This window comes from Lipotes vexillifer, unplaced genomic scaffold (genome assembly GCF_000442215.2).
Source record: "Lipotes vexillifer unplaced genomic scaffold, Lipotes_vexillifer_v1.1 scaffold415, whole genome shotgun sequence".
In the NCBI taxonomy this organism is placed as follows: domain Eukaryota; kingdom Metazoa; phylum Chordata; class Mammalia; order Artiodactyla; family Lipotidae; genus Lipotes; species Lipotes vexillifer.
In genome coordinates this window covers 1,784,647-1,810,414 of record NW_006774345.1, presented here as the reverse complement: position 1 = coordinate 1,810,414, position 25,768 = coordinate 1,784,647, and the positions used below count along the sequence as shown (strand labels likewise).

The window sequence follows — 25,768 nt, the reverse complement described above, 5'->3', positions numbered from 1 at the left end:
TTAAGTATCATGGTTGTGTTTCACAAAAGAATTTTTAAAAAAAGTAGTTTCCTAGATTTATCTAAATTTTTTTTCCTACTATACACAGCTTGATAGACGAATAATCAATGTATTATTTTTGTGCCTCTGCTTCTGTAATTCTCTTGGCCTAGAAAATCCTTTCCTGTTCTTCTCTAACCAGAAAATCCATGTCGATCCTACTAGAACAGAAGCCGCAAATGCAAATACCCACAGGGTCATGCAGGTAACAGAAATGAGGAAAAAACACTGAAAGTGACAAATCCAAGACAATCCTAATAGAAGAGCACTCAGCTCTAGTCTGTTTTTTTTTTTTTTATCACAGTGGAAATGTTGACAGAATCTATAATTTCGAGAAAGCAGAAACCCAGATTTGTGTGTACTCTCTCAAACCTGATGTTTTAAACACACACACACACACACACATACATAGTCCACAGATAACTTGATTGAAGGCTAACTTTGGCCTATACGCTGTTTGTGACTTCTATTGTAAACAGTGTAAATGTAACATCTCTGGGAGCTTTCATGGCCTACCTAGACAGAACTGTGCTTTCATATTATACATCCCTCTATTGTTTAAAAAAATCAATATCTGATTTTGAAAACACTGGTCTGCTGTATAAATGTATTTCTCACTTCTCATTTGAGATAGAAAGTAACCCAGATTTCTCCATCTTAGCACTCACTGGGTGGTACCCTGAGATCATTTGGAATAGAAAACAATGAATAAGAGGCAGAAACTGGTCTTGGTTAAAGCTATGTGGCAAATAATATTTAAGAAAGTAAACTAAATTTATTAATAGTCCACTAACCACCAAATACTTCCACTTAAAACTTACAAACTACCTCCACTTTTACAGATAAACTGGAGAAGCCAAGCATCTTGTTTATCTATGCATACGCAATAAAGCTGGATTTATTCTAGATATCTAATTAATCAAGATTCTCTACATCAGAACTGTACAGTCCAGAAGACCCACTTGGGAAAGCTACGTCCTATTAGATTGTCTCATTTTAGTATGAAAGCACTCATCTCATTTTGTGATACTGAAGAAATTAATTGCCACTTACATTTTCTAAAAAAGATAAAACTGTCCATCAACCTCAGTGCTAAGAACACAAAATGAGCAACACATTTTCCAAAGGACAAAAGTTGAAAACATCCTGATTTAGTATTATATTTAGATAAGATTTAAGCCATAAATCAATGTATAAAACTTCAAATGGTTTTCCTTTGACCAAAGGTTGGCAAACATGATCCACCTGGACATTTCATAAGCATTTGAAACTCCAGAATCCCAAACTTGATCTCTAAAATAGGCAGCTTCGTCTGACTCTCTTATTACATTGGTAATACCATCTACTAGCCACTCAGTTATGCAAGTTGGAGACTGATTCCCCACTCCTCCAGAAGATATCTAATTGTAGAGATATCTCAGTCCTATGCTTACTGCTCTAGCTACACACTTCCCTCAAGAGATCTCCTTTAGCCTCATATGTGAATTCTCCAGCCTACTTCACTTTCAGGCTTCTAGGTTCAAGTGCCTGCTTGACATACAACTGGATGTTTCAGAGATCGCAACAATGTCAAAAAGAGTATATCCAAACCCAACATATTCATTCCTATTGGTTCTACCTCTATTTACTTTAAAATCACACCTTTCTTTCCATCTTCCCTGCCACAATTGTAGCTCTAAGCCATGGTCATCTCTTGCCTGGGATCACTGCAATAATCTCATTGGGTTCCCTCCTTCTACTCCTCTTTTTAATTCATTTCTTACATAGTACCCCAAATACTATTTTAACAACATGAATCATGTCACTTCCCAGCCTGAATTTCTTCAACGACTTCCCACTGAATTTCAGAATAAAATTCAGAGCCCTTATTGCCTAGTAAGGCCAAAGATAATCTCGTCTGCCCCTTCTTGTCCAAACTTACAGCCACGCTGGCCTCCTTTCCACCTCTGAAAATCTAAATACTTTCTCGCCTCAAGGATCCTGTATTTTTTGTGCCATTTTTCTGGAATAGTGTTCTTGCGGCTATTTACATGGCTGGCTCACTTTTAGCCATCAGACCTCAACTCAAATGTTACATCTTCAGAGATCCTTAATGTGGTCCTGTTATCTTTATTTTATCACCCTGTGCATATCCTTTATAGCCTTTATCACACTTGTAATAGTCATATCTGATGCTCCCCTGCTACCCCACGCCAACTAGAATATAAGGCCTATGAGGGCAGGGACCAAGTCTTATTCCTCACAGGATGTGTCTTCACTTGGCATACTGCCTATGTACCTATCACTTTATATATTTATCTGTTGTGTTACCTCTCTAGAGTATAAGTTTCATAATTATTCTGCTTAGTGCAGTATTTCCAGTTCCTAGAAGAGTGCCTGGCACTACACACTGGATGTTGAATCAATTAGTTGATGACAGCCACTGAACAAAAGCTGTTTTTGCCTTTGTGCTTTTATTCATGTTGCTTCTTTGCTCACAAGGTGCTTACTGCTCACTCTCTCTCTTGGTCTAGCCAATACCTCTTCATCCTTTGAGACTCAAATCAGGCAATTAACCTCTAGGAAGTCTTACTTGACCCCTCTCATGGTTAACATAACACAGTGTGGCCTTTTAATCACATGTATTTTATACAGACCTGGGTTTGAACACACTAGCTCTAATGTCTAGAGCTAACCTCTATACATCTCAATTTTTTTTCAACTTTCAAATAAGTTAATAATACTTATAACTCAGAGGTGACTATTAAATGAAATAATACATGTAAAGCACTTGGCATAATATGTGGCACACAGTAAGAATGCAATAAAAAGATATAATTACTTTAGAAGGTTGGGGGCTCATGTTCTGTGCTCATATAACATGCTCTGCATATGTATCTAACTATGTACTAACATCCTGGTTATAATTATGTGTTTGTCCATCCCTGCCCAGGACAGTGACTTCTTTGAGGCCAGGAACCAGATCTCAAAAATCTTTATGTCTCCAGTATCTTAGCATAGTTGCTGGCACACAGCAGTTGCTCAATAAACTTAAAAAAAAAAAAAAGATTTAAAGAAGAAAAGCAAAGTCTAGAGCTGCAGACTGTCCAGTATGGTAGCAAGATGTTTAAATATAAATTGAAAAAAATTTTTTTTTAATTTAGTTTCTCAGTTGCACTAGCTATACACCTCAAAATCTCAGTAGTCACATGTGGCTAGTAGCTATGATATGAAACAACACAGAACAATTCTATGGTTGCAGAAAGTCCTATTGGACAGTGCTGGACTACAGACCATGAAAACAAATAACTTAATGGCATTTATTATGTAATTTAATATAAGTATCAATTGAAAAAACTGACCCAGTTCAAGGCACTGGTTATGCTATAAACATACAGGATCCCAAAGAGAAGTTATCTAATTAAAAACCATAAACAGGTAGCACATGCATCACAAGCACTATTATTTCACTTATCTTGGATTCACATAGGAGAGAAATAAAATCACAAACACTAAGAAGTTTACTAGAAAACTGGTTACAGTTAGTGCCTTCTGCACATGCAGAACACAGAATGTTTCACCACCTCAGGTCTCACAGGATCTTCAATCCCCACAACAGCAATGCATGTAAGGCCGGTGACAATATCATTTTCATTATCCCATTCTGGTTCTGGTTCTCCTGCTGGGAAATCTCTGAATGCAAGACATATGGTTCTCAAGCCTTCTGATGCCATCGGTTCAATCACAGTTTTTACAATATCATCACGGTCCCTTGGTCTGAATACTTTTGCCTCACCATTAGCACTCAAGATTTTGAAACACCTATAAGGAAACGTTGAATCCAAACATCAATAATTAACAAAAATAATGGTTAATGCCATTTAAGTGAACTGGAAGGGCTAGAATCATGGAATCTGATTATCTGGAATTCAGAGAATTACATATGTTGTGTTTTTACAGACTTAAATCATATTCACTTTTCACCCTCCCCTTTACAAAATACACTTCTCTTTTTATGGTTCTCACTAGACCATTCTCCATTCAAGTTACTTTAGACACTTCTCTTTTGGAAATGCAGGGCTTCTAAATTTTCACAAAAAACCCTAGTGGCAGAGAAGAATAAACTATATGCCTGTCCATTTTGGTGCAGAATAAGACATTAACTTTAATTAACACAAAATTTCCAGATATTTCCTTCTTTTAAAGTAAAAAGCCACGTTCAATCAACCCTTACCTGAGATGCTGTTTCATCACCTATATTGCTTTAACCATGAAAGAAAAAAAATAACTTACTGTTAAAATAAGCACTCTATTAGAATGAGAGAGATAAAGCCAAAATAGTTTTAGTTTCAGTGAAACTAACTACCACTCTTTAACTGTGTAGTAAATAAAAGTTACACTGTATACTTCCCTATTTAAAGTTTATTTTTTCACATTGCCTCTTTATGTTCCTCTCCCTTGGTGATGCCACTGCCTCCTGCTTCTAGGCAGGTGATTCCCAAATCCCCATCTTCTGTTTTGATCGTTTTCCAAAGCTTTCCACTCTGAGTCTACTCAGATGTTGTACCGTACCTTACACTTACTGCATGCAAGACTAAAGGCTGTCTCCTCACTGCCCATTGAACAGACATCAACATTACTCCCAATAATTTCAATGTTAAGTCTAAACTCTCACCTGAATACTTCCTTTCTCCTCATCATCTATATAGTATTAGCTCCTAAGTCCTATGTATTTGTCCTCTGAACAGTCTTCCGAATGTTTCCTCTCCTTTCTATTCCCCCTGCTACTCTACTGCCTTCTTTTGGCTCTTACTTCAAGCCAGAGCTACTGTAAATAGGCTTTTAAATGATATTGGTCTCCAGTCCATCCTTCCCCCCAACCCCAACCCACCTTATTCCCTGATGCAAGAATTATCCTCAGTCCCACAGCTATGCTCATTCTGCTACCTGATGAAAAAAATTCTTCAGCTGCATTATCTGGCCTACTTAACTGTTTTAACTGCTCAGGCTAACATTTAAGAGACTCCACAACAAAAAGAGTGGAAAGAGTTATTGTATACTTAATATACTCCATGCTGGATGTTTTTCAGGCATTATTTTATCTCAGTGTCTTAGAACTGGTGGTCATCATCCTCTTTTTCAGTGAAGGAAAATGGAAGCCAAAGGAAGAATCTTCCCAGCATCCCAAAACTACTTAGTTGCAGAAGAGCCAAAGCCTGATTTGGTTTTGATTGAAAAATCTCCCCCATACCATCTACCTGCTTCCCAGCAAGCCACGATGCAAGATTTCTAACATTTCACAGAAATCAGATAACCAAGCATATGTAAAGGGAAGAAAGATGTCCTGTGTGCCACAAAAGCCCATCAACACTCAACTGCACTGTATGACTATTAGCTATTCCCCCAATATGGTCTGCATATTCCCACTTCCTTCCCTCCAATGTGGCTTCCTTCAACTTGATCTTACTTCATACCACCTATCTTAAATGCTACACCCTTCATAGTATGACCTCTCATCTTAAAACTTTGTGTACATCTGTTATATTCTGCATTTTCATTTATATGTATTTTCTCTTAAACCTGTTAGATTATAATCTGACAAGTGTTCATTAAGATAACACTGGATTATAATCCACATATAAGCTAATTAAAATTGGAAATATTTTCAATATTACAATTTCAAGTGAGTTCTAATTTTCCAAAAATGCTCTTAATTAAAAAAAAAAGTTTTCTGTTTCTCTACTGGAATTTAAAAAAAAATCAAAATAATTTTAACACCTGTAATAAAAAATAAGCATTAGGGAAATTATACATAAACATGTGATGTCAAAATTGAGGCGACTGGTGTGTATAAGGACAGTACAAAAGAAAAGATTACCATTCAAAATGACAGCAGATATTTAAATACGATGCTGCAGCAGCATAAATATGATAAAACCTCACTCTGATATAAAAGGATTCTCAAGATCTAGTTTTAATGCTTTGCTGTTCTAAAAACTAATATATAATTCATTCATCACTATCTACAACGCAGTGTTGAAGACATAAACTGCAGTTTTTCTTCCCAGAAGGCTTTTATTTTTCATGATCCTACATAACAATGGAGTCAACACGTTTAAGAACAAATATCAATGTTCACTTCACTAAACCTACCAGATTGAATGTAATGGGCTTATTTTCCCTGTAGCAAAATACTAAGAAATAAAAGAAGCTGGAGTATGAAAATGACAGAATACCCTGGGCAAAAGAGCGATACCATTAAAATATACTAAAAAATTCCAAGGTCCTAGCAAATGCCTGATATTCAGAAAAAGAAAATAGCAACAATATTAACATAGTAGATATTTCATAAAGCAACTATAGTTAGCAAATTATTCATCTAAGCATTTTACTCTTACTTTTTCAGAATTATCTCAGATGCACCCTTGCTGAATATTCGATAACTTCCATCTGAATTTTTCAGGACAGTACTCATGGACTTTCTAACAGAATTGAAGGTGTAGACTTTGTACAGTGCTTCTTCTGGTATTTCATTTCTAACATCCTGATAATCCCGTTTTAAATCCAAAAGAAGTCCCAACAAGGCACATTCAGTTTTATTACCAACATGACGCGGTAATCCACCCTCTTTCTCTGGTGGCTATAAGAAAAAAAGGTTTAGAAGCTAGTATCATCTTGTTTCTCTACGACAGTTTAATTAATAATGTAAAACAGAACGAGACATTCTAAAACAAAATTATACAGAAATTATATAGAAAACTTCTATTAGTTTTAGCATTTCAAAGAGGGACATAGAAAAAGTAAGGGAGAAAGAAGCTCTGGAGCAAAGATGACATGGATTCCAATCTCAGCCCTGCCAGTTACTAGCTATGTGAACTTTTGGCAAATTACCCAACTGCTGTGGTCCTTGGCTTCAGCATCTAGAAAATAGGAGCTCTTATGACCCAAGAATTAAATAAGAAATGTAACTTTTAAAGTTGGTTCCTGACACATATGGGACTTAAGAAATTTTAATTCCTTTCCTTTTCTCTTGTTTTCACTGAATGTTTACATTAAATAATTCAAAATTAAATCTATGTTACCAATTTTTATGGCTTAAAATAAAAGTATAAGCATTAAAATGAAGCACTGTTGACTTAAATATATATAAAAACTTTATTTCCTTCATAGTATCTTCACAAATACCTTCTTATGTAATCATCACAACAGTATTAAGGGCAGATGTAACCATCTTTACTTAACAACTGAAGAAAGCAGAAACTAACACACCACTGTAAAGCAATTATACTCCAATAGAGATGTTAAAAAAAAAAACAACAATTGAAGAAAGTAAAGCTCAGACTTTCAGCTAAGGCAAAGCTAGATCTAGAATCAAGATCTCATAACTTTCCAGTCCAATAATCCAATTCATGAAATACTAATTTTGTTTATGGTATTCACCCACAAATCACTAGAACACACATCAGCCAAACAATTTCATGCTTTATGTTACAAATAAGACTTTTAAAACTTGCGAAGTTAAAAATATTTTATTCTAAGGTAGTACAAGTCTAGAATTACTTTATTCAGTTAGTCCCAAAAGGTTTAAGGATCACCTTATGGGTAGGATCTACTGAGAAACCAAACAGAGCATATAGCAAGCATATATACAACATATTATTTTAAGTTGAAATCTAGTTTCAAAATCTTCTCTAGTAAATTGAGTTAACTTTCTATAGTAAGATAGACTAGTCTTTCACAAAACGAGCAAAGTAAAAATTTAAAATTAAGGACTTATTCTGGTTGTTAGGCTCAAGAGTTTCTAAACGCAGGAAATTCAAAATACAGGAGAAGAAAAATACAAATAAACAGAATGTATATGTTGATCAACAGATCTTACTAGTAACACAAATTGTATCAAAAGAAAATTAAATACAGTATATGGATATATGCCTTTTAAAAACAACACAATCCATTTCTTCAATTTATAAATAGTAATGATAGAGCTTAAATAGCTACATACAGTCAAATCATCACAAATTGAAAAATTAATTTTCATATCTAAATTAATTATTAAAGAAAGCTTACCAATATTTTTGATGTATAAGCACAATTCACAGAAAGTCCTGTTACAAGGTAGGACAAAATATTTGGTGGAATAGCTTCTGGTTCAGGAATCTTTTTATAATGTTTTTCATTTATGTAAGCTTGAACAACGGTCATTCTGTTCATTGTCAATGTTCCTGTTTTATCTGAACAAATAGCTGTAGCATTTCCCATGGTTTCACAAGCATCCAGATGCCTCACTAAATTATTATCTTTCATCATTTTCTACAGTGACCAAAAAAAAGTAGTTAAGCTACATATAAAACCAATGACCTCATTATACTAAAATGATTACAAACGGCTTTAAAATCAGAACTAAAACTCCCAACTTTACATGGATACACAGTATAAAGCACCGACTTAATACTGGAAGAATTTAGTATATTTCACCTATTCAAATAAGCTAAACAGAGTACTAGCTTTCAGTGGTTTCAATCATTTCCCCACTACATAACATAATCTAGTAAATGAATACAGATACCTGTACCCATGTGCAAATCATGTTGACTATATGCCTCCAACACTTCTGTGAAGTGTCCTCAAATTACAAGAGCTATAATAATTTGTACTCTAAGTACAGAGGTACTTACAGCCATGTAAGAGTATATAACATGTAAGGATTAAGTCTCCTTATTAAGTGGAAAACAAAAGATTCTAGTATCAGTCACCAAGGAAAAAGTAGCTTATCATCAGTTAAATATAGAGTTTGTGGGCATGTAGCTAGCTGCCTGACTTTATTTGTTTTCTTTTGACTCTGATAGACTGAGGTAACATAACAAAACCAGAAAGGATCATTTTAATCTTTTCCATATGCTGGTACACTTGGTCTTCTCATCCTCAGGATCACCCCCTTCCTCTTATTTAAAAGAAAAAGACCGTTTCTAAAAAAACCAAGAGTTTCACTGTAGCTCCAAAAAGCATTTAGGTTAAAATGCTTGATAACTGATTCTTAAAACATACCTGGAATGGGTTAAAACCTGTAGAGTTATTTTACAAAGTATGTTCTGTGACTACTAATATGCAAGATACTGCAAGAAACTGATTCCTTGAAGAAATAAATATGGGGAAGGAAGATTACTGTGATTTACATTAATACTGAACATTAAAAGAAGGAAGTTCGGCAGTAAAGAAAATGTGTTCAGTTTTGCCAAATACTAACAGAGGAGCCATAAGGACCACACCTCAATGAAAAGAAAAGTGACTGGTAACATTTGGGCTAAAATAAACATTTAATAAAAACTTAAAGAAAAATGCTCTCATTTATTTTCTATGAAAGGACTGCAAATCAATCCTGTCTATATCTTTTTGATCAATTGAAAAATTAATATCATCAATGACTATTCAAAGTGAACTAACGTCTGTATTGATAAAATGACTGATTTTACCCATGTGTCTAAAACTTATGTTTACCCCAATTATTTCTAATTATTTTAAAACATCAAATAGATGATTACACTGTATTTCATTACTACTCTGACACATTTACCATTTTACTTTTGAAATAAAAGATGTGAAATGCCTGAAAATAAACTCAAACAGTAAGCAAAAAATATTCTTATCATGACACATCTGTTGAAAATTCTTGGGAACACTGAAGATGAGAGTGCTGGAGCAGAAACTATGACCAATTACTTTGTGTTGCTCTCTGTCAGCAGTACTACTTAAGGAGAAATATTAATTAATATTAGAAAATTGATAAGAGCAGCATTCTTTCATCAGGTATAATTTTACATGTGAAGCCATCTTTTCCATATAAGATATAAAATTGATTAAAAAGTAGATTAATAATCTTCAAACAGAATATTCCTTTAGGTAACCAGCAGCTAGCAAAGCCACTGAAGCTCATTCTTTCAGCATTCTACTAAGAACAAGGAGGAGTTAGCTACTGTAAATCGAGTGGTCAGAGAAGGTGACATGTGAAGAGACCTGAGTAAAGTTAGACAGCTGATGATTCAAAGGAAGGAACACAAGGGTCCTGAAGTGAGAACAGGGTTGGGGTATTTGAGAAACAGCAGGAAGGCTGGTGAGGCTGGACCAGAGCGGGAGAGAGAGGTGGGAGATGAACACCAGAGGAAAGCAAAGGCCAGATGGGGCAGGGCCCTGCAGGCCATAGCAAGGAGCCTTGGATTTCATTCTGACAAGAAGCCACTGGAGGGTTTTATAAAAGGAAACGAGATGATCTGAATTATTTTTTAGAAACATGAGTCTACCATGTGAAGGCAGGACCGTGGGGTCATGAGGGTCCAAGTGTAGAAACGAGGAGGCCTTAGACGTTTGGATTCAAGTAAACGTCTCTGCTCTTGTACCACAGGCAAATGACAAACATGCTTACTTCAATGTTATAGATTGGAAACAGGAGGGGACAGGACAACATAACTCTCAAATGAGGAAATTTAAGCTAGAACCTTCCCCAGCAGAGTTATGCTTAGCTTTGTGTCAAGTCTGCCATCCCAGGAATGTATAGGTCTCGATGCAGAGATCTTCAACTGGGGGGGAGGAGAGGGGAATCAATGGCAGCGCTAAAGAAACAGTGTAAGTTTATGGAAATCCCCTAGTTCCAGAGCCCAAGAGAAAAGGGCAACCAGCTGTACATTTTCTACACCAGCTGAGACTTTCTTTTCTACTTACCTTGACTGAATAAGCCAGTGAGATAGTGACTGCAAGTGGAAGACCTTCTGGCACTGCTACCACTAAAACCGTAACTCCAATAATGAAGAACTTCACAAAATACTGTATGTAAATCGGTGTGCACTCAGCAAGCCATGGTCTCTTCTGAACCCAGAATGTATCAATTACAAAATATAATACGAGAATGATAACTGTGATGGCAGACATCAATAAACCTATATAAAAAGAAGGAAAATGTAATTATTAAATATTCTAGACATGATTCATGGTCAGTTACATATTAGCCACTGGAAGAATTAGAACTACTTTGGTGATATTTATTTTAATTTCACTGAGAAATTGTTACATCCTTTCTTGTGCTTAACTCATCACTTGACTTTATCAGATTTAATTTCTGCTTCCAAGTATAGTCCCAAAACCCAGGAGAAGTGGGAAAAAAGTGTTTATGATTCTTTTCTAGACTTAATTGTATCTTCAGTCTTCTACTAAAGCTGAGACAAAATAATAAGCAATGACAAGGAAATACCAAAAGCTTAGTATAAGCTGGTGCTCTACACATTGGCAAGCTGCTTTCATGACAAAAGAGAAGTTGATAAGAACCTGATCAATGGGGAGACCTGGAATTAAATACCGAACCCCATGTTTTTTACGAAAAAACACAAATTACCAAAATTACTTAATTTTTTTCATCTATCCTTACTGCTTTATTAACTTAGCAAACCAACAGTTAATCATATGTTACAAATCATTTACACCTTTCTGTTTTGTGGGATATTTAGCCCCTTATAAATGAGTATTAACAAAATAAGGCATGTCCACCTATCTGGGTCTAAAAATCCAATTCAATGTCTACTAAAATACCATGACCATCTTAAATCCACCCTTTTCCCCAACACTGTATGAGTCAGTATTACCATTTGGCTACATATTATCAAAAGCATATATTTGCTATTAGATAATAAGCTTTTTGAGGATGGAAGCAAAAATTAACTTTTTCCAACATAGTCCTAAGAAGTAACAGAATGATGCAACGTAAGTGACTTTAATAGTGTAGTCTGATTTAGCCCACACGTGTTCTTTCATAAAGATGATACTACTGAAGGGCATGCTATGTTTTTAGCTAAAGCTCTGTTTTATTTCCTCTGAAGAGGAGTTCTGTTAACAGGTGTTTTCTAGTGATGGTTGTAATTTATAACTTCAGCCTCACCAGGATGATCCATTCTAACTCTAACTAATCCATTCAATTTAAGTTAACTATAACTTTTAGAAAAACACACACTTAATTTTTTTTTCATAGTCAGAAAAAAGATAAGAAAATGTGTGATGAAATTTCTTTTTATTAAAATATAGCTGGGTAGTCTTTACGGAGTAACCTCACTGCTAAACCCTCTCTCTATTGCTCCCAGAAATTCAGAGAGGAGTGTGCGGGCTTGTGAATTTGAGCAGCCTTAGGCGCTAATCCTAACCTGACCACTTATTTATTAGCTAGTTGACAGAGGACACTCCCTCTACATAAAATGAGGATAACAGTTCCCAAGCTGCAAAATATTATGAGGATCCACAGTAACTCAAAGGCCTAGTACACTGTAGATAAAACTGAAAATATTTTTAACTCCTCTTCCACTCACAAAGCAATGATTTCCAGTCTTAAGCGTGTCAGAGATGATTTTTAAATAGAAAGGCAGCATATTTTAAAACAAAACATCTTATTTTCTCGTATATATCATACCTGCTTTGCCAATCTGAACAGCCAGCTTTGTTAGTTTCCCTTGTAAAACAGACTTTTCCTTTTTTGGCAGATTTGCTTTCTTTTTGTCTTTTTCATCACCATCTCCACCTTCTTCACTCTTCAAAGGCTGCATTTCCATGGCTGCACCATCCTGGGCTTTTGCTACATTGAAGAGCAAATATAACTTCACTACATTTTAAAGGCACACGTAACTGTTAACATTTTCAAGCAATTTTGGGGAAAAAAAATCAACTTCTTATAGAAACACAAAATTTTAAACATTTAGCTTCCTGTGTATGTCTGTGCCTACCCAGGGAAAATACGACAATTAGTGACACTAGGTTTTGAAACTCTGTACCAGATTCGAGAATGTTGAGCTAGGAAATAGGGATGAGGCATAAGAAGAAATACAGGGTCCTGAAAGAGCTAAATACCAAATCATTTTTCTTCCTGTTGTGTTGTGTTAGATAATGAGACTCATTCCAAACACCATAAATCCCTCCCACATAAGTTATGACCATAATGTAGAACATTATGTAGGACCACACATATAGAGAAATGCACATATGCTTACAGACTATTAAATAGCTGCAAAAAAATTTACATTTTATATTTTGTTTCTTATGCATTTTTGCTAGCAATCATATTGTAACCAATGATAAAACACTGAAATACTTAAGTTTAAAGTTACCTACATCTGGACCTTTCTAAGCTTACTACCACAGGTCATAATTAAAGTCTTATTAACATTGTAAAGGCAGCATGAGTCAGGCACTGACAAGAGACAGTCACCCAAGTAATACAGATTGTTAATTTTCCGTATATATCCTACTTTTGGATGAATACAGTACACAAGAGATGTATTTGTGGATATAATGAGAACAAGCTAAGTGTACTTTTATCCTCCTGAATTTACCTTTGTTGCGATTCTCAATAGCTCCGTCTTGTTTCTTATCTGTAGGAACAAAATGGGAATTAAAGCTTTCCAAAAGAAATGAATACAGCCATGTTAAATTATGCAAAGGTAGCTCACATTTCTATAACAGAACTGTTACACAATGGTGTGTGTGTGTGTGTGTGTGTGTGTGTGCGCGCGCGCACGTGTGTGTGTACAGATTAGAAAGCATTTGGCCCATAATGACCTTTTGGCTCAATCACTCCCTAGGTCTTAACCATGGGGGGACACTCTAAAATAATTTGGGGCATCTATACTTGGTCGATTTCTCCATAAGACTTTACTCTATTTTATGCTGCAATACACCCAAATATGGTACAAGAGGTTTTCAAACTAAATACAGATATAAGCCTAAGAATGTGGAAAAGGGAAGGGGTAGAGGGAGGAAGGAATGTCATAGGAAGACAACCGGCACACAGGAGAACTCTGACGGGAATGAGAACCAAATTGGTATGTATAAAAGATAGGGGAGGCAAGCAAGTAAAACTAGAATATGAACGTACAAAATAAGACAGTAAAACTACTAGTTAAGGTAATCCCCCAATTCACTTAGATTTGGAGGAAACAGAAAGATGAGAATGTCTAATGTAAAAAGTAATCAAGGAGGGAATGGGTCTATTGTTTGGAGTAGGGAGTGTAATATTAAAAATGATGAAGAGGAAAGAGAACCACTCAGCCTATTCTTCTTTCAACTTCTCTATCAAGGAGACCTACCTTCAAACTGGAAAATGTGGAACAAATATGGTCAAAGAGGAACAGATGCTCAAGACAGGTGAGAAGACAGAATACCTAGGTACTTTAAATGAGCCCAACTTTGGAAAGAGACCAAACATTCACATTCCAGATTATGAAGGCAACTGAGACAGATTACCCTGGATTATATTAATATATAATATCAATTTATTCAGGGGAATGGTAAAAGAGATGGAAGTCCACAGATGCAAAAATGGTGTCTCCATTACACACACACACACACACACACTCTCTCTCTCTCTCTCTCTCTCTCTCACCAAGAATCAAAAACAGCAGTCAGTTAAATGTTAATTCCTGGGAATACTCTTCACTGGATTAATAAAAATAGGTATATAAGATCTTAGAAAAAAAGGTGCTTGTTGGAAAAGAAACTGTAGGGTCAACAGGAACAAGGTCATGATGTGAACTTCCCTTTCTTTTTTTAATAGGGTCTGTTGACTTTAGTCTCCTGTAAATTAGGATGCAACACAATATATGGTGAAGAGCACACACTTCTGAGTCAGACAAGTGGGTCTGATCTGCCACTAATTAGATCTTCGACTTGGAGCAAGTTATGCAACCTCCATAAGCCTCAGTTTACTTGTCAGCAAAAAGATAAATAGTCTTTTCTGTATGGTTGTTAGGATTACTGAGATAACGCATATAAAGCAGTCCAGAAATGGTATCAGCACTACGCACTGGCCCCTTAGGGCGGCACGTGGAGGGCTGCTGCGAGGAGTGGGACAGGAAAAACCTACAGCGTGGGGCCTGCCTCCCTTGCCGGCAGCCAGAACTCTTCAAACATAGTTCTCTTTGAAATCGAGATTTCACAGCTCAAGACAAAACCCCAAAACCGAACCAAAACACCTAAATATTAAAAACACTGCTGTAGATATAGCAAGCCAAGACTTTTAGTAAGGCATTTATTTTATAAGATCTCACAATACTTATGTGTGTGAGAGAAATATGGGCTTACTAGCCCAAGTAAAATTAAATAAATCTAAGCGGTTAAACCACAGTAAAGCGCTATTGCCCTAAAGGGAAAAACTCTGGAGTAAAGGGTGAGGAAGGCTTTTTTAAAAAGGGGACACACTCCGCAACTAAGTGATCCTGAGCTATTTCCCTATGTATAACAGCTTCTTATAAGATCCTTGTGGATAAACTATGGTTATCAAGTTTGCTGATAATAGATCCCCTTGGAGGGACAGCAGATACAATGGATCAAGATTAAAATTTTAAAACCTTGATATCTAATGATGGGCTGAATATAACAAGGCAAACACATGAGGTGTCAAAGTGAAGTCTTGATCTTATGTCTAAAAACCAAGTACATAAGTACAGACTGGGAAATGTTGAGTAGTAGAAAACTTGAAAAAGATGAAAAGCTCAATGAGGCCAAAAAGTAATATGGTTGACAAGGAAAGCTTAGAACACTAGAAACACTAGAAAATTAAGGAAAGCTACTACTGAAGTAGCAAAAAAATAAGCAAAGGAAGTGGGAGTTTAATTCATTTTGCTGGTCAAATGACAGGGAAATTTTAAAGTATTCAAGGAGATGCTGAATACATCTGGCTATGGTAAAGCAGGATTGATATCTTCCTTCATAAAGCCCTCCTCAGAGTACTAAGTCTTAAAAAAAAAATTCCCCCTCCATCAGTTCTACCTCTTGAAAGTACTATGTTGGGTAACTAACTTTTTGTAGAACTCTTCATTTCAAAATGTGATGAAACAGTGTATTTTTTGGATGAGTTCTTACAATCTAGCTGCCGTATTTCCAAATACCAATTCTTATAGCATATTGCTATTCTTACTTTTCTTTTCCTTTTTCTTCTCATCTTTCTTCTCTTCCTCTTCACCTCCAGCTCCAAGTAAGGTAAAGATAATTCCAGTTTGAGAATTTATACCCACAGCAGTAACTACCATTCTTCCAGAGCCTTCCATTACATGAGTACCTACAACAACAGAAAATGTGTTTTTAAAATTCAACAACACATTAGAATAAGACCAAAATTCTTGTGCTTCAGGTTTTAAGTCTGTAATAAGTCATCTGAGTTCAAAGCTCACTCTACCTGTCATTTATCATGTGATACTGGGCAAACTGTAACATCTCTATTACTAGTCCATAAACGTCGATAACAGTACCTACACTCTGTAAAAATCAGACGCAAATTAAGTCTGTAAGTGTAAAGTGTTTGGCACATTGCCTGGAATTTTAGGGGTTCAATGAATGTTCAATATTTAAATTGTAACTGTATTATTATTATTAGGGACAATTCACTTATAAAGAAATGTGCTTACAACAAAAAGGATCACACAGCAACAACTGACATATTCCCAAGCCAACCCCACCACCTTTCCCTAACCCAGGCTTTCATGCCAGCCCACCTAGATCATTGCAACAGCAGCCTAGCTAGTTTCTGTCTTTCCAGTTCATCCTGAAATAAGTTTACCCTTCCTAAGATGTGACCTTATCATAAGCCTCTCATGACTCCAAAATTTCTGACCCTCACTGACTACTGGATAAAGTTCAAAGTCTTCACATGGAGACCAAACAACAGTCCGAACTTTTTCATCCATTAGCCTAACATAAAACTCCATTACAAAAAGCTGGGGAGCAGAGATGGGAACACTGACTGAATTCTGACTCTGTCCCTCACAACAGTCTTGCAAGCAGCAGGCATTATTATTATTTCCCAGAAACTTGCCCAAGGTTACACAACTATTAAGTGACAAGGCAGATTCAATCCAGCTCTGTCAGAGCACAGAGGGCATATTCTTCTTATGATATAATGTCACTAAGGTTGCTCACAACTCTCCAACCTGTACGACCACACCTCTGTATCTTACCCTCACTCATTAAAAGGCTTCCCACCTCTCTAATATTTTTGTGAATTTTAAGTAACTTTCAAAACTGAACTCTTTTTAATATACTCAATAAAGTCTTCTTTATAGTTACCACTTATTTATTTGATCTCCTAGTTTACAACCACCTGGAGAGCAGGGTCTGTAGCACATACTATACCATCCTGTGTACCAAAACAATGTTCAATGGTTATTTGCAAAATAAGATCGTAAAGCATACGTACTTACTCCAGTACTTAAAAATTTATATTTGGCTGTTAATTACTAAGTAATTTATCTAATATGAATTTTTTTGGCCTTTGATTTTCTTGCTTTAAAAAAATCTATATTCTGACTATTTCACTAATTATTAGCTTCTTTGCCAGTAAAAATGCAAGGGAAACAAGAAATTAAATTAAGGACAGTGAAACAATATTCATTGAGCAAGGACTAAATGTAAAAGACAGTTTGTTTCTTTTAACAATTCTAGCTTTCAGCAAATTTCAGTTTTTTATGTTCTGTTCTTCTCGACCACAGGTAATCAAATGTTGGCAGGTAATGTGCTCAGGCAAAGTAAACAGTTTTTGTTCTGGTCATATCCCTACCACTAACTGAATAACTGCTTTTAAACATCTAAATTTAAAAATCCAAGAACAGCAGTGAGAGATGGCATCATGAGAATAAATTTAAAAATAAATGCATTTCATGTTTTCAGTACATTTTTGGAAGAGGGAAATAAATGCAGAAAAACTTTCCCACCCGTACTGTGATAAGGAACTCCAGAAAGTTATTTCAGTCTTTTCTTAAACATGGAAAATTTATAGAGTCCTCTTGGTATACTTGGTGTGTCGGGAACCTGAGTCTACAAAAACTTACCAGCCATCTCTGTTAAAACAGAAAAGGACCAAGGTTCCATTAAAGGATGTCATTCTGAAGAGCTAAGCACTGTGCGAATAAGCTAGATGTACATCAAAGCCCATGAAGTATACATGGCAAAAAGGCAAGAGGAGACTACCTAAGTTCACCAAATACTGTGGCCTGGTCAGTCTGTGGCAGTTAGGTATGACCAGCTAGCTTCCCTCTCCTTTGGAAAAATCACAGATTTTACTTGGCTAACATTAACCACAGTTTCTTAGAAGTATGGCAAGGAATAAGTAAAATAAGTATACATTAAACTTAAATATATTATATATCCAAGATATTTCTATTTGGAATGAATTTCAAGCAGAGCAATATAAAGAAAAATTCGAATAGAGTAGGAATGTTCTTAGTAGTGCAGGATATTGAAGGTATACAAATCCCAAGATTTTTTCAAAGAAACAAAAGTCTATATTAAAATGAAACTTTTCCCCTATTTATAATGCTGTTTATAAATGTATATACATGAAATTACGCTGATTTTTAGTGGTGGGACATTTTACCCTTTTGGCACATATTTACAAATCTTAAAAAGGTAATAGTTAAACTTAGGTATGTGCCCCGAAGTTGTGATTCTAACTTAACTGACCCTTGTCACACGTTTGGCTTTGGTTTCAGTAAAACCATGTCCAACCAATTAGAATATAAAGTTCACAGAGAAGTGAAAAAGTATAGCTGCCAGGTTATTAAATATTTAAATAAGTAGAATCTCCTTACAATGTAGGAAATGTTAGTATTCCATTAACATCTGAAAACAATAATTAAAGACAAATAGGCAACATTTTCTTACTCCAAATGCTAGTATAACTCAATCGAAAAATATATTTAAACCAAACGTCTTACAAGCAATTTTGTAAATTCTATAAAGAACACTAGAAAATTAAGGGTAGGAAACTGAAAATCAAAAGCTAAGGAACTGGTATAATTTTGGAGACAAGTTGTGGTACTCTGGTTTCCTTTCATGTAGCATCTTAGAAGGCAGCTTGTAATTTTTTTCATCATCCCTTCCATTTCATTTCCAATTAACCTTAGGTCTAGCTATCAACAGTTAAGCTGTTGTAAAAGCCTCCTAAGTAGACACCCACCTCCCCTTTTCAGACAGCACCCTCACCTACACAAAGCCTCAGATTTTCAGAACATGTCTTAACCGTGTGCAAATTCAGTTCTGCCTAGTAGATGTGGTACTACTCCTGGACCTATTTATTATTAATCATATTACCTTAGATAAATAGTTAATGTCTCAGAGCCATTCCTCAGTAGTTAAATGAGAAAGCAAGATTAGGTTAACTTTAAGGATTTTATGAGTTGTTTTTTTTTTAATCCTGTCCTTTGTAGACCATCATAGGGAATTCATTAATTTGCTTTAAACACACAATCATTCTTTAATTTTATATTACAATAGCCCTTAAGAATAAATGTAAAACAGATCAATTTAACAGAGATCATTAGGCTTATACTTTAGTTTTATCATCATACTAACATTAACTAACACTGACTCTCAAATCTCTTCATTTTTTTGGACTCGGGTTCCTCATTTGTAAAATACAGTTCTGGATTTAAAGATCTCTAACGTCTCTGCTGACTTACAAAAGAAAGTCTCTAAAGTTTATAAGGGTAGAAGCTAACATAAAATACAGAATCCTCTTCACATTACTGGCTCTTCGGGGAACTGTCTGCTGACAGTGGTATATAGCTACGGAGGAGGAAAACGTTCAGTTATAAAAGAAATTCGTACCTGATAAAAGTAAGGGATCCTTATCTAAAGACTTCTTAACATGATCAGATTCACCAGTCAATGAGCTTTCATCAATTTTAAGATCATTGCCTTGAATAAGTATGCCATCAGCGGGAAGAAGATCACCTAAAACAAAATAAAGGTATGCTAAACTGTGAACAAGATTACAGTAACATCACATCATGTGTAAGATGCACTGCCCTTTTTCACTTACCATATTTCACTTGAGCAATATCTCCAACTGTAATGTCAGCTACAGGTATCTGAATGACCTGACCACCCCTGATGACTGTGAACTTCTGTTCTTGTTCAATTCGACTCTGCAAACCTCTGAACTGTTTTTCCTTACTCCAGTCATTGAAAGCTGTTACTAATACTACACAAACTACTGACAAGAGGATCGCAGCTCCTTCAATCCAACCAGTTTCACCTTCACCTTCTTCCTCTCCAACAGAAACGTCTCCACAAACTATTTGGAAAGAAAGAAAATGCTAATGAAAAAAGATTCTGAATTGATGGCAACAGATATGTAATTATAATGTTTATAGGCCCCGTTAACTTTGCTTACAGCTCTAAACACTTTATAGATTCAAAGCATTCCATAATGATGATGATGCTCACTCTGTTAATTTCAAATTCCCTGCCTCTGAGGATTCTCATCTTTAGGGTAGGGAGGCAGTCTAGGGTACCTGTTAAGAGTGAGGACACTGGGGAAGATTAAATCTCGACCCTAAGGCAAGTTACTTATTTTTGAGACTCAGTTTCTTCATCTGTCAAATTAGGAGACCACCACTTACTGCAGAGTTGTTGAGAGAATTAAATGCGAAGACACTTGTAAAGAAGGTAGAGCAGTGGCTGAGACATCCTTCACACTCAACCAATAGTTAATGCTATTACTACATAGAGTAGGCAAGTCACACATGGAAAGTTAAGTATTATGTGTTTACCCATGAACCATGCTTATTTACCATATCAGTTTCACTGGAGTATGATAAAAGCTTGACTTTCATAACATAAAAATTTAAGCAAAGTGCTACTCATTCATTCAACTATTTGAGCACCTACTTCAGGTGCCAACTCTGTTTTCAAAGCTAAGGATGTAACAGTGAATAAGACATATAAGCTCCTTCTCCTCAGGGAACCTACACTCAGACTGGTAGGTGTGAATGGGATATGAAAAAATCATCATAAAACACAAGTAATTAATTTCAGATATCGTTAAGTGCCATGAAGAAAATAAAATATGGTGATGTGCTAGCAAATGAAAAAAGAGGGCTAACTGTGGTTGGATGAACAGAGAAGACCCCTCTGAGGTGTCCATGACATTTGAGCTAGGAGCCAAATGATATGAGTGAACTAGCCATATAGATTTAAGGGAAGAGGATTCCGGAGAGAGATTAAAGTCAGCACAGAGGCTCTATGGCAGAAAAGACTTTAGAAAAAGACAGAGGCGGGTACAAAAGAAACCTCAAAACTGTAGGGCCAGTAATAGTGAAGGACGGTGCTCTTTGAACTTTGGGCTGTAATCTATTTGTGAGTCTAAAATCAATTCAGACCTTCAAGATGGTGGAGAAGTAGGACGTGGAGATCACCTTCCTCGACACAAATACATCAGAAATACATCTACACGTGGAACAACTCCTACGGAACACCTACTGAACGCTGGCATAAGACCTCAGACTTCCCAAAAGGCAAGAAACTCCCCACGTACCGGGGTAGGGCAAAAGAAAAAACAGAGACAAAAGGATAGGGACAGGACCTGCACCAGTGGGAGGGAGCTGTGAAGGAGGAAAGGTTTCCACACACTAGGAAGCCCCTTCGCGGGCGGAGACAGCAGGTGGCGGAGGTAGAAAGATTCACAGCCGCGCAGGAGAGCACAGAAACAGGGGTGCGGAAGGCAAAGCGGAGATTCCCGCACAGAGGACCAGGGCTGACCGGCACTCACCAGCCCGAGAGACTTGTCTGCTCCCCAGCTGGGGCAGGCGGTGGCTGGGAGTTGAGGCTCGGGCTTCTTCAAAGGTCAGAGCCCAGGGAGAGGACTGGGGCTGGCTGCGTGAAAACAGCCTGAAGGGGCTAATGCGCCACAGCTAGCAGGGAGGGAATCCGGGAAAAAGTCTGGACCTGCCCAAGAGGCGAGAGACCACTGTTTCCAGGTGCGCGAGGAGAGGGGATTCAGAGCACCGCCTAAACGAGCTCCAGAGACGGGCGCGAGCCGTGGCTATCAGCGTGGACCCCAGAGACGGGCATGAGACGCTAAGGCTGCTGCTGCCGCCACCAAGAAGCCTGTGTGCAAGCACAGGTCACTATGCACACCTCCCCTGCCGGGAGCCTGTGCAGCCCGCCACTGCCAGGGTCCCGGGATCCAGGGACAACTTCCCCAGGAGAACACACGCGCACCTCAGGCTGTTGCAACGTCATGCTGGCCTCTGCTGCAGCAGGCTCACCCCGCATTCTGTACCCATCCCTCCTCACAGCCTGAATGAGCCAGAGCACCCTAATGAGCTGCTACTTTAAACCTGTCCTGTCTGGGCGGATACAGACGCCCTCCGGCGACCTACACGCAGAGGCGGGGCCAAATCCAAAGCTGAACCCCAGGAGCTGTGCGAACAAAGAGAAAGGGAAATCGCTCCCAGCAGCCTCAGGAGCAGTCGATTAAATCTCCACAATCAACTTGACGTACCCTGCATCTGTGGAATACCCGAAGAGACAACGAATCATCCCAAAATTGAGGAAGTGGACTTTGTATGATTTTGTCTGTATAGCTTTGATTTAACCATTTGTCCTAGGGTTCTGTCCATTTGTTTTTTTTTTAAGGATAGTTTTTAGTGCTTGTTATCATTGGTGGATTTGTTTTTTGGTTTGGTAGCTCTCTTTCTTTCTTTATTTTTTTATTACTTTTTAATTCTTTTTAATAATATTTTTATTTTAATAACTCTTATTTTTTCTCTTTCTTTTTTTCTCCCTTTTCTTCTGAGCCGTGTGGCTGACAGGGTCTTGGTGCTCTGGCCGAGTGTCAGGCCTGAGACTCTGCAGTGGGAGAGCCAAGTTCAGGACACTGGTGCACCAGAGACCTCCCGGCTCCACCTAATGTCAAACGGCAAGAGCTCTCCCAGAGATCTCGATCTCAACTCTAAGACCCAGCTCCACTCAACGACCAGCAAGCTACAGTGCTGGCCACCCTATGCCAAACAACTAGCAAGACAGGAACACAACCCCACCCATTAGCAGAGAGGCTGCCTAAAATCATAATAAGGCCACAGACACCCCAAAACACACCACTGGATGCAGTCCTGCCCACCAGAAAGACAAGATCCAGCCTCATCCACCAGAACACAGGCACTATCCCCTCCACCAGGAAGCCTACACAACCCACTGAACCAACCTTAGCCACTGGGGGCAAACTCCAAAAACAACGGAACTATGAACCTGCAGCCTGCGAAAAGGAGACCCCAAACACAGTAAGTTAAGCAAAATGAGAAGACAGAGAAACACACAGCAGATGAGGGAGCAAGGTAAAAATCCAACATACCAAACAAATGAAGAGGAAATAAGCAGTCTACCTGAAAAGGAGTTCAGAGTAATGATAGTAAAGATGATCCAAAATCTTGGAAATAGAATGGAGAAAATAAAAGAAACATTTAACAAGGACATAGAAGAACGAAAGAGCAAACAATGATGAACAACACAATAAATGAAATTAAAAATTCTCTAGAAGGAATCAATAGCAGAATAACTGACACAGAAAAACGGATAAGTGACCTGGAAGATAAAATAGTGGAAATAACTACCACAGAGCAGAATAAAAAAGAATGAAAAGAATTGAGGACAGTCTCAGAGACCTCTGGGACAACATTAAACACACCAACATTCGAATTATAGGGGTACCAGAAGAAAAAGAGAAAAAAAGAAAGGGAATGAGAAAATATTTGAAGAGATTATAGTTGAAAACTTCCCTAATGTGGGAAAGGAAATAGTCAATCAAGTCCAGGAAGCACCAAGCGTCCCATACAGGATAAATCCAAGGAGAAACATGCCAAGAAACATATTACTCAAACTATCAAAAATTAAATACAAAGAAAAAATATTAAAAGCAGCAAGGGAAAAACAAAAATTAACATACAAAGGAATCCCCATAAGGTGAACAGCTGATTTTTCAGCAGAAACTCTGCAAGCCAGAAAGGAGTGGCAGGACATATTTAAAGCGATGAAAGGGAAAAACCTACAACCAGGATTACTCTACCAAGCAAGGATTGCATTCAGATTGGATGGAGAAGTTAAAACCTTTACAGACAAGGAAAAACTAAGAGAATTCAGCACCACCAAACCAGCTTTACAACAAATGCTAAAGGAACTTCTCTAGGCAGGAAACACAAGAGAAGGAAAAGACCTACAATGATAAGCCCAAAATAATTAAGAAAATGGTAGTAGGAACATACATATCGATAACTACTGTAAATGTAAATGGATTAAATGCTGCCACCAAAAGACACAGAGTGGCTGATTGGATACAAAAACAAGACCCATGTATATGCTGTCTACAAGAGACCCACTTCAGACCTAGGGACACATACAGACTGAAAGTCAGGGGATGGAAAAAGATATTCCATGCAAATGGAAATTAAAGAAAGCTGGAGTAGCAATTCTCATATCAAACAAAATAGACTTTAAAACAGACTATGACAAGAGACAAAGAAGGACACTACATAATGATAAAAGGATCAATCAAAGAGAATGATGTAACTATTGTAAATATTTATGCACCCAACATAGGAGCAGCTCAATACATAAGGCAAATGCTAACAGCCATAAAAGGGGAAATTGACAGTAACACAATCGTAGTAGAGGACTTTAACACCCCACTTCCACCAATGGACAGATCATCTAAAATGAACTAAAAAAGGAAACACAAGCTTTAAATGATACATTAAACAAGATAGACTTAATTGATATTTATAGGACATTCCATCCAGAAACAACAGAATACACTTTCGTCTCAAGTGCTCATGGGACATTCTCCAGGATAGATCATAACTTGGGTCACAATTCAAGCCTTGGTAAATTTAAGAAAATAGAAATCGTATGAAGTATCTTTTCCAACTACAACGCTATGAGACTAGATATCAATTACAGAAAAAAAGTCTGTAAAAAAAAATGAACACATGGAGGCAAAACAATACACTACTAAATAAGCAAGAGATCACTGAAGAAATCAAAGAGAAAATCAAAAAATACCTAGAAACAAATGACAATGAAAACACAACGACTCAAAACCTATGGGATGCAACAAAAGCAGTTCAAAGAGGTAAGTTTATAACAATAGAAACCTACCTCAAGAAACATGAAATATCTCAAATAAACAACCTAACCTTACACCTAAAGCCATTAGAGAAAAGAACAAAAACCCCCCAAAGTTATCAGGAGAGAAATCAGAAAGATCAGATCAGAAATAAATGAAGAAGAAATGAAGGAAACAATAGCAAAGATCAATAAAACTAAAGGCTGGTTCTTTGACAAGATAGACATAAATGATAAACCATTAGCCAGACTCATCAAGAAAAAAAGGGAGAAGACTCAAATCAATAGAATTAGAAATGAAAAAGGAGAAGTAACAACTGACACTGGAGAAATACAAAGGATCATGGGAGATTATTACAAGCGACTATACGCCAACAAAACGGACAAGCTGGAAGAAATGGAAAAATTCTTAGAAAAGCACAACCTTCTGAGACAAACAGGAAGAAATAGAAAATATAAACAGACCAATCACAAGCACTGAAATTGACACTGTGATTAAAAATCTTCCAACAAACAAAAGCCCAGGACCAGATGGCTTCACAGGCGAATTCTATCAAACATTTAGAAAAGAGCTAACACCTGTCCTTCTCAAACTCTTCCAAAACACAGCAGAGGGAGGAACACTCCCAATCTCATTCTACAAGGCCACCATCACCCCGATACCAAAACCAGACAAAGATACCACAAAAAAAGAAAATTACAGACCAATATCTCTGATGAACATAGATGCAAAAATCCTCAACAAAATACTAGCAAACAGAACCCAACAGCACATTAAAAGGATCATGTACCATAATCAAGTGGGGTTTATCCCAGGAATGCAAGGATTCTT

General features: G+C 37.0%; 1 protein-coding gene across 1 annotated transcript in view; it reads right to left on the bottom strand.

Moving 5' to 3' along the window:
- ATP2B1 (ATPase plasma membrane Ca2+ transporting 1) overlaps nucleotides 1–25,768 on the bottom strand; it is a 133,708-nt gene that overhangs the window by 28,079 nt on the left and 79,861 nt on the right. The window contains exons 4-12 of the mRNA XM_007449112.1: nucleotides 19,856–20,110; nucleotides 19,642–19,767; nucleotides 15,959–16,099; nucleotides 13,377–13,415; nucleotides 12,461–12,622; nucleotides 10,732–10,946; nucleotides 8,086–8,328; nucleotides 6,417–6,658; nucleotides 3,603–3,840 (exon numbers count right to left, since the gene is read on the bottom strand). Of these exons, the coding sequence (XP_007449174.1) occupies nucleotides 3,603–3,840; nucleotides 6,417–6,658; nucleotides 8,086–8,328; nucleotides 10,732–10,946; nucleotides 12,461–12,622; nucleotides 13,377–13,415; nucleotides 15,959–16,099; nucleotides 19,642–19,767; nucleotides 19,856–20,110 (1,661 nt within the window). The remainder of the gene's footprint in view (nucleotides 1–3,602; nucleotides 3,841–6,416; nucleotides 6,659–8,085; nucleotides 8,329–10,731; nucleotides 10,947–12,460; nucleotides 12,623–13,376; nucleotides 13,416–15,958; nucleotides 16,100–19,641; nucleotides 19,768–19,855; nucleotides 20,111–25,768) is intronic.